We start from the raw sequence: 10,517 nt of genomic DNA on the forward strand, positions 1-10,517 counted from the left end.
TCCCAGTCAATTGAACTACCTCTTGGGAATCACCAATTAATAATTGTACAATAAAGGTTGTATCTAAAAAAAATATTTAAGGTTCTAACATGGTAAAAGTTAATAAATAGTATCTAACTAAGACACCTAATTATGGTAATGGTAATTATGGATTGAAATTCATTATTCATATTCATGGAAAGTCTCAAAATTCATAAATTTTTTTAAAGTGAAAAGTTTTCAAAGTGCATAAAACTTCAATTATTTGAATTGTGCGTAACAGATAAAATTACAATATTAGTGACTTTTCAACATCCATTTTTTTTTTTTCATTCATATTGGATCCGGCTTACATGCGGTATATATATATATGTTGTACAATCAAGCAACATATTCAGCATATAATTTCAACACCCGAACTTTCTTACATGGTGCTCAGGAAAAAAAAAAAAAATTCAACAAAATTATCACAAAAAGGTGGAAGTTGAATTGGAACCGAGCCATTACTAGTTGGCCTACCAAGTGGGGTTTACAGGGCCCTTGTTGGCTTCCCATAGGAAATCTATGCGGTATGGAAAACATTCTCGTATCCATGCCTGGCTTTTACCAGAGCTGCATGGTTTATGCCAACTCAATACGGGAATGATGATTTCCATACCCGACCCCAAGCTTCCAATACCAAGCCAGGAAAAGGCCCTTCTAAAGCCCACAAGAACCCAATGGTCCAAGCCAATCTCCAAAAGCCACCTTTAATGCCCCCATATTGGGTTACAAGCTTGCACTACCGAGCTCGGCAATGATCCCTTATTGGTTGCGACTATATGAAGAAAAGACTTTTTCTTAATTATCCGATGTGGGACCATAAAGACTAGTTACGCTGAAAAAAGAAAAGGAAAGGAGAACAAAAAGTTGGGAGTCGACTTGAAGTGGAACAATGGCAGCATGCCGGATTGTAGTTCGATAGGGCCATCTGAAAGTACATAACATTGTGCCATGAGATTGAGAAGTCAACATTTCCATAACACTGCCCTCACGGCTTGGGGGGTTTATTAGGTATAAACACACCCGTGGTAGAACTCTGCTTCCTTTAGTAGGTCTGAAAACTAACCCTTCTAAAAGCTCTTTTTTCTACTCTAGAATCTCAAATAGATTAAAGAACTTGTTGCTGGAAGATTTACAGATGCAAGGTCATGTCCCTGTTAGATATCTAGGTGTTCCTCTAATCTCATCTAGGCTTTCTTTTGCAGATTGCACAATGTTGCTAGATAAAATCACTGGATGTATTGATTCTTGGATTTCAAAGAAGCTTTCTTATGCAGTGAGGTTGCAGCTTCTTTCCTCTATTCTATATAGTTTGTCAGTGTATTGGACAGGGATTTTTATCCTTCCTAAGAGAGTTATTAAGGTCATTGAACAGAAATTCAATTGATTTCTGTGGAATGGGAAGGATGTTGGGGCTGTAAAAGCTACAGTTTTTTTGGGCTGAATTGTGTATCCCAAAGAACGAGGGAGGTTTGGGTTTGAAAAGGTTAGAGGTTTGGAATCAAACTTCTATGCTCCGTCATGTGTGGAGTCTTTTTTGCTCGGTCAGGTTCTATTTGGGTGGCTTGGATAAAAACTAACCTCTTGAAAGGTAGGAGCCTTTGGAGTGTGGGTGTTACTCAAAATTGTTCTTAGATTTGGAGGAAAATACTAAATTTAAGGAATATTGCTAAAAGTTTCCTCAAATTTGAGGTTGGGAATGTGGAAAGTATTCATATGTGGATGGATAATTGGCATCCTAATGGAATTTTAGTTGATAAGTTTGGGTATAGAGTTGTCTATGATGCTCAAAGTAGGTTGGAGGCCAAATTATCTATTGTTTTGAAGAATGGGGATTGGTATTGGAGGCTTTGGTGGATATTCGAGCTAGACTTCTAGAGGTTAGTTAGAGCTGTTATGATAAACCGGTTTGGACAGGTTCCAAGAAAGGTGTTTATGTGAGTTCAGATACTTGGGGGATTCTCAGAGAGAAACATACTATGGTTGATTGGTGGAAGCTGGTTTGGTTTCCTTATGCTATTCCTAGGCATCATATCTTAAATTTTTCAAGAAAAGATAAATGGCAAAAAAGAATAGCATTTTGTTTCATTTTAAGCACCCTCCAACCTCTAAAAACCAAAAAAAAACAAAAAAACAAAAAAACAATTGGCACAATTTTGAAGCAAATTCATAACATATAATTATAGTTTGACAATTTTCTTAAGGCTACATCTAGCTAGTTTATTCTTTTTATGGCATCAAGCCATCATCTCTCACAATAAAGAGCTAAAAAAATACATGCAACTAAAATTCAAGTTTCAATGTGAGCGTCAACTCAAACTTAATAAATGAAATGAAGCGATTTTTGTTATGTAACAAAAAGGCACCGTTTATATCATCTTCTATCTTCTTCTTTGCGAGTTTCAATATTTAACCTAATTTCTAAATCTTTGAAAAATCTAAAACTGAAAGTTTGAGTTTGAGACTGTGAAACATCCGTTGCCAACTGCCGCATGTCACTGCTGATAATGTTGATGCCCTAGAAGAGTGGTTGAGGCTGGGCATTCAAGGTATCTGAAGAAAAAAAAAAAAGAAAAAAAAATTACCAGTAGTAAGAAAAAATTTTGAGGGTTGAGAAGGATCTTCCTGAACTCCGCCACTAATTGTGTTATTTGTTGTTATTATTGCAAAATAATTATATGTTTTAGTTACACATATATAATGGATGTTAGTACGTGAGATTGTAATATTTTATGCTCTTTTGCGCTTTATGCTAAGCAAATCATGTGCTTTATGCCAATGAGCTTTCTCTTTACTTTTCTTTTTTTGCGTTCATCATATCTTTGTGTGGGATGTGTTGTATATGATACACCAATACTGTTATGAATACATATGATTGGGTCTTACGTGCATTAAACATGAGACCTTCGTATGGGTCTCTTCTCTGTTTGTTTTTTTGTTTTTTTTTTTCTTGCAAAAAATAATATGCAACAAATTTATTTCCTATTATCTACCTTGATTTTCGAAAAATCCAATCTTTAGCTATAATAGATTTTCGCAAAGAAAACTCACCAAAGACAACTATCACGCACTCAAACGTCTATTCCATTATATATATATCGCACACTCATATGAAACCTATTTTTCGCTTTGAACCTTGAAAGTTGAATCTGAGTATAAATTTTTAGGCGGGGCTATCCATAAGTGATAGGACAATGTAGAGTCTTTTTTAACTGTTGAGATTAAGGTGGTAGGTATTTTTGTGTGATGAGAGATAAAAGTAAAAGTCATTTTATATTTTTATTAAGTATTTTGTGAAGAAAATTATTTTGTTAATATTTTGATTTTTTGAGATAAAAAGGAAAAATGAGATGAAAAAATTATTAACAATATCCAAAATTACTTTTGGTGTCTTAAGCATTAATATTGACTTTGGAATAGCTTATAAATTTGGTTATACAACATTATGCAAGTTAGAATTGTCTTAATGCACTTTTAATTCCTAAGCCCAATTCATCTTCTAGTAATTTTAGCTACTTAGATAATAAATCTCTTGGCCTATGTCTTATTAAAATAAAACCACCTAAATAAATGAATAAATACATAACTAAGGCCCAAAACCAATAGTCAGCTTATATCAACTCAAATAAGGGCCTAAAGCTAATAATACAATTAGCTCCAATAGGTTTGTGACCCTATCTTCCATGACATGTCGCATGACACCATTAATCACATTTAATTTCATGAAATAATTATGACTGCACTCTAATTTATATTTTTAATTTAAGTGAATTAATCATCGTGACATACTTATTCATTTCATATTACCCTTCTATGAAATCATTTTGTAGTTGAACTAAAATTCATATACTATCACTTTGTTCACTATCTATTTTCCTTGAGTAATTGATTTAAAGACATGATTATTCTTATGTAGATTGTGAGACTCAATCTCACCTTGTACATATATAAATTTCAATAAATTCCACCGAAGCACTAAGGCTCGAGCTTCAAAATAATCATTCCCAATAAAATATAAAATAAGGATAATATTTCTTATCACTTTATTCTTGACGAAGGACTTGGATTCCTTCTTGAAGAAGGTGTTACATAATGCTACATGCGATCACTTAATGCATGGAGATGTTTTTTTTTTTTTTTTTTTTGGTCACAAACTGTCATTCGTAAAATATAAAGGAGATTACAAAACATGCATAAAACTTAAATAAGCTTAGACATAAAGCAAAAAAACAAGTTTAGATAGAATAACCCAATACAGACAAACCACTAGCACCTCAATGAATCGGCTAGCAAAACAAGTACTTGACACGACCTAATTATGACCTGCGGGTACCTGTTACACGATTAATATATACACGAACACGACCCGTTTAGCTAAGCGGGTTAGCGGGTCTGACACGATTATAACACGAAAAATAGCTGAGTAACTTGACACAACCCGTTTAACCCGTTTAAATAATCGGGTCATATCGGATAGACATGCTTGACTTGACACGACTTGTGCTCTTAAAAGGTAACTCAACCTGACCAGTTAAAAACCCTAAACCCTAATTTTTTTTTAAAAAAAATGTAATAATAATAATACATGAATACCAATGCAATTGTTAATAAAAACTTCACAAAATTAGCAACTTTCAACTCTATACACATTAGATAGTCCATTTCCATAATTCCATGTAATGCAATAATGATTTTAGTTTCTCTTTAAGGAGACTCCTTTGCTATGACTAGTCTAGATGTTCTCTGTTTTACTGTTCATATTAAATTTCACATATATATTTAATGGTGTATATATGAAATGAATAAGGATTAAATTAGATTTCCCACGACATTTCCATCATAGCAATGAAGAAAAAGATAATAAAAACAAAAAAGCTAACAAAAAGCATTTAGGGTTACTCATTACTGGGTTATTCTTTAGTTTTTTTTTTTTTTTAAAAAAAATTTTTATCGGGTTTGGCGGGTCCAGACACGAAATTAACAGGGTCTTAAATGGGTACCCGTCGGGTAGACCCACCAAACACGAAATTAACCAGATCTTAAATAGGTAGACCCGAACCCGATAAGGCCAAACCCAATACCTATTTTTTCATGTCGTGTTTGTGTCGGGTTTGCAGATCGTGTCAAAATTGCCAGCCCTAAATGAATGTGAAAGTAGAGGTCACCTGCGAATGCATCCAATAAAAGCCACAGTGCAATATGATGGATACTACCATTAGGAGTACGAATACCCCTATCAAACATCTAAATAGGCTTCTTAAGAAGCAATGAAGAATTAGATGAAAATGAACAATGGATAAAATATTTCCTTCACATGCAATGAGTTTGAAGCCCAACCGGCCAGGGTTAACAAAAACCCCATCCAGACAGACTACTAATATCTCAAAGAACTAGAAATAGACCATAAAGAGAAAAAGATCCACTTCATAGACAAATAGTCTGAAGACCAACCGGATCGGGTTAAACACTAAGGGACAGACCAACATAAAATTACAGAAAATTAAACAAAATAAGTGAAAAAAAAAACTAAAAAAACAACTACTGCGATGGAGGAAGACATTGAGGGGAAGCTGCTCCCACATGTCGGTGCATTAGATCCACTCGCAGGAGCGTGTGGTCCATGCGCCGACGCGTGGGGATCAGTAGGGGCCGTAAAAAGCTTCGCCAGAGAGCTAGAATGCCAGTGATTATGGAGGAGGGTCGCGTTTTAGGCTAGGACTGATGGAGAGAAGGAGAGAAGGAGATCGGGCTTTAAAAAAGTTGATCTTCAAGACTACACAGATCCGGCCGGTAAAGCGTTGAAGGAGACGATCCAACACATGGTTGAAGCGGGCGGAGAGGGATGGATATTGTGGTTGCTGTTTTGTGAGGGTTGGGGATAAATTGTCATAAACGATGAATATATCTAGAGAAAACTTTAGATAAAAATGATTTCTCTCATGAAGAGAGAAACTCAAAAAGAGAGGAAGCCAACAAATGAAAAGGGGGGTGGAAGGAGGAGGGAAACCAGAAGGTTTGCCCTCCTCCTCAAGCTCTCTCGTATGGGCTGAAATCAAAAGAGAGAAGAGAGAGTTTTCGCAAGGGAACTAGCGCAAGTTTTAACTGTCATAAGATCTCACTCATAGATATATCAAAGTGACCTACACTTTTAATAATTTTAATAACTTTAGTTTTAAATTTTTTTATTTTTTATTTTTAATTAGGTATATAGACACATGTCTATTTTTTAAAGGTACTAACGTGAATTTTTGTCAAATTCTAGACAAAAATTAGACAGATGTACCATCTCTGTTCTTAGCCATTACCGAAGTACCATTTGTTATATAAAATATAACCGAGAGAGTAAAAAATAGAATTATTAAACAATCGGAGGCAAAAAAATATTTAACGCTAAATAAAATACCTCTTCCTGGTAGATGCTTTATTATAACTATTCTCTATTAATATGTGGAAAAGGTCTACCAAAAAAAAAAATTGTGGTAGAGGTTAGCATGGAGTTATTTTATAATTAAAAATTTATTTTATTATATTTAACTCCATATATATATATATATATATATATATATATATTAAATTTAAATTATATAATACAATAAAATAAAAAAGGATAGGAAAGGTCGTGATCTGGAAGAGTCCCATTTTAATACTGCAGTATCTGTAGACTGTACACCTTCTCCTTCTCTTTCCTAGTCACAACAATCATCATCTTCCTTCTTCCCTTTCTAGAGCATTATTTTCACTCCCCCATCGAAAAATGGCAGAAGGTGTTCTCTTCAGCATCGCTGAGGGAATCGTCCGGAATTTGACGTCGGAGGCTGTAGCGAAGCTCGGAGTGCCATGGGGTGTTAAAGATGAGCTCGGGAAGCTCAAGAACGTAGTTTCAACACTCAAAGCTGTGCTTCTGGATGCTGAGGAGCTGCAGGCTGGGAGCCATGAAGTTAAAGATTGGCTTGAAAACGTATATGATGCTATTTATGATGCGGACGACTTGCTGGATGACTTCTCCACGGAATCTCTACGGCAAGAAATCATGGCGCGTGGTAAGCAAGCAAAAAAGGTGCGCGTCTTGTTTTCCAAATCAAACCAGCTTTTTTATGCTCTTAAAATGGGCCGTAAGATTAAGGAAATTAGAGAGAAGTTAGCTTCCTATGAAGCCAATAGGAGATTCTCCTTGGAGGTGCGCCATGGAGAGACTCCACTCAGGAACAGGGAGAGGGATAATACCCATTCTTTTGTACGTGCAGAAGAAGTTATTGGTAGAGAGGATGATAAAAAGGCAGTTATAGAACGACTGATGGAGTCCAACGTTGAAGAGAATGTCTCAATCCTTCCCATTGTCGGAATTGGAGGGTTAGGAAAGACTACACTAGCTCAACTCATATTTAATGATGAGAAAATCGGACAGCATTTTCAGCTAAAAATGTGGGTGTGTGTCTCTGATATTTTCCATGTTAAAAGTATTGTCGAAAAAATCTTAGAATCTGCCACAAACACAAAACAACAAACTCTTGAAATGAATACACTGATAAATTATCTTGGAAAAGAAATTGATGGAAAGAAATACTTACTTGTGTTGGATGATGTCTGGAATGAGGATCACGAAAAATGGCTTGGCTTGAAAAAACTGTTGATGGGTGGTGAAAGAGGCAGTAGAATATTAGTAACTACACGTAGTGAAAAGGTTGCAAGGATTACCCACACAGTTAAACCATATTTTTTAAGGGGTTTAGACGAACATGCGTCATGGTCGTTATTTAAGCAGATGGCATTTGAGAAAGGACAAAAGCCGGAGAATTCAAGCATCGTGGCAATTGGGAGGGAGATCCTAGAAAAGTGTTCGGGTGTCCCTCTTGCCATAAGGACAATTGGACGCCTACTGTACTCTAAAACTACAGAATCAGAGTGGCTGTCTTTCAAGAACAATAAACTTTCAAAACTGCCTCAAACGGAAACCGACATCTTACCGACTCTTAAGTTGAGTTATGATCAACTTCCATCACATTTGAAGCATTGCTTTGCTTATTGTAGTTTATTTCCAAAGGATTATGAGATTGATAAATCAACATTGATTAATCTTTGGATAGCACAAGGGTTTATCAAGTTATTGGATCAAAACCAATGTTTGGAAGATGTTGGTCATGAGTATTTTATGGATTTACTTTGGAGATCATTCTTTCAAGAAGCTAAAATGGATGAGTTCGGTAATGTAACCCGATGCAAAATACATTACCTCATGCATGACCTTGCTATATCAGTGGCGGGATCACAGATCACCACATTGGATTATAAGGAGAAAAACATTGATGAAAAAACTCGTCATGTATCAATTGCTTATGATATAGATTTTTCCGTTGTAATTCCCACTTCATTGTGTAAAGCAAGTAGGATACGAACATTGCTTTGTCTTAATGACAACTATCCTATGGAAACGTTTGATTGTGATAAAATTTTTTCAAGTTTCAAGTTTTTGCGGATGTTGGATTTGCGTGGAAGAGGGTATGATTCTGTGCCTAGCTCTATTTGTAAGTTGAAGCATTTAAGATGTCTTGATCTTTCTAGTAACAAAAAACTCAAGAAGCTACCTGATTCTATAACTACGTTGCAAAATTTGCAAATACTAAGACTCTCCCATTGTAAGTCGCTTGAAGAACTACCGAGAGCTATTAAGAAATTAGGCAACCTCAGGCATCTTGAGATAGATGAATGTAATGCTTTGACTTATATGCCATGTGGATTGGGGCAACTAACTAATCTTCAGACATTATCAAAATTTGTGGTCTACCCAGGTTCTCTCTCCAGGCATAGTGGTGAGTTAACCGAACTAAACAAGTTAAATAACTTGAGAGGAAAGTTAGAGATTGGGGATTTGAGACATGGGAAAGATGTTGCGTCAGAACATCAGGCTGCAAATTTAAAGGAGAAAAAACATCTTCATGCTTTGGATTTATGCTGGAGTACCCAAGGAGATGTCAATGATTCAGACGTTGTTGATGATGAACTATCATTGGAAGGCTTCCAACCACACCCAAATATGAAAGAGCTTTGGTTAAGAGGTTATCTCGGTTCAAGGCTTCCGAGTTGGCTTTTCTCACTCACAAATCTTGTTAGATTTCAATTATGGAGGTGTAAGAAATGTCAATATCTGCCACCATTGAGTCGACTACCTTCTCTCAAGTATCTTGCTCTTTGTGATATGGAGGCTATGCAGTACATATCAGATAACAATGAGTTGTCTTCTTCTTTGTCGGTTCCAGTAGCATTTTTCCCATCCCTAAAGGAAATCCACCTCTATGCTTGTCCTAATCTGGAGGGGTGGTGGAGGAAGAGTGATTCTTTTGTGGCGGTCACTAGTGATGGTGATAATTCCATTGAAATAATAGCAGAAACATCCTTGACGGAGCATCGTTTACTCCCTTCATTTCCTTGTCTTTCAGAATTAAAGATAACGGGTTGCCCTAAGTTGACTTCCATGCCAATGTTTCCACATCTTGATGGACAGTTGGTCTTGTTGAATGCCAGCTTGAAGCTAGTGCAACAGACAATGATGATGAATGTGACAACACCAAAATGCCCTATATCAACAGCAGTAGCCTCCTCTACACTTGCTTCCTCTTCCTCCACTCATCTCTCAAAGTTGAAGCGTATTGCACTATATTTCATTATGGAATTAGAATCTTTGCAAGAAGAGTGGCTGGAGAACCTCATTTCTCTTGAATCTTTGGTGATATGGGACTGCCATAGATTAAAGTCTCTCTCCCAAGGCATGCAGCATCTCACTGCCCTTCAAGACTTGGTTCTTCATGATTGTCGTGAGCTTGATCTAGCCAACGATGAGGATGGGATGCAATGGCAAGGCCTTAAAAGCCTTCTCTCGCTGGAGTTTACGGATCTTCCAAAATTGGTGTCTCTCCCATTAGGACTTCAACATTGTACCACTCTACAAAATCTCGCGATTTCAAATTGTGAAAGCTTGAAAGCTATACCAGAGTGGATCCACAACTGTACATCACTTCAAGTGTTCAAAATTTGGAAATGTTCTAGTTTGTCATCATTGCCTGAAGGAATGCGTAGCCTAATGTCTTTGCGAAGGCTAGAAATTCAGACATGTCCCATCTTATTGCAAAGATGCGAGAGAGAAATTGGTGAGGATTGGCCCAAGATTGCTCACATCCCAGAGCTATACGGGGATCTCGCTCTGCCTCAGCAGGGAGAAAATTCAAACACCCATGCATCTTTGAGTTCTTCAGGTAATATTGCTCACCAAATCTTGTCATTTATAGAAATTGAAGTACCCACCTTGAGTTTCACCTTCTTCATTTTTCTCTCTCATTATTTCATGGTTGTTAAATTTCAGTTGCAGAAGTAGTAGCAGAACCAGTTGAAGCACAGAAGAAACATAAGATTCAAACCTTATTCAAAAATCTATGCTGAAATGGGGGGTTATTCCTTCTGGTATTAATTACTCTTGAATCATCCACAATATCATATGAAATAGA

At 36.3% G+C, this 10,517-nt stretch overlaps 1 protein-coding gene across 1 annotated transcript in view; it reads left to right on the top strand.

Moving 5' to 3' along the window:
* The first annotated feature begins 6,720 nt into the window (after nt 1-6,720).
* LOC132163380 (putative disease resistance protein RGA1) overlaps nt 6,721-10,517 on the top strand; it is a 23,876-nt gene continuing 20,079 nt past the window's right edge. The window contains exons 1-2 of the mRNA XM_059573643.1: nt 6,721-10,268; nt 10,376-10,473. Coding sequence (XP_059429626.1) covers nt 6,776-10,268; nt 10,376-10,452 — 3,570 coding nt within the window. The 5' untranslated portion in view covers nt 6,721-6,775 and the 3' untranslated portion in view covers nt 10,453-10,473. The remainder of the gene's footprint in view (nt 10,269-10,375; nt 10,474-10,517) is intronic.

This window comes from Corylus avellana, chromosome ca10 (genome assembly GCF_901000735.1).
Source record: "Corylus avellana chromosome ca10, CavTom2PMs-1.0".
NCBI classification, from domain to species: Eukaryota; Viridiplantae; Streptophyta; class Magnoliopsida; order Fagales; family Betulaceae; genus Corylus; species Corylus avellana.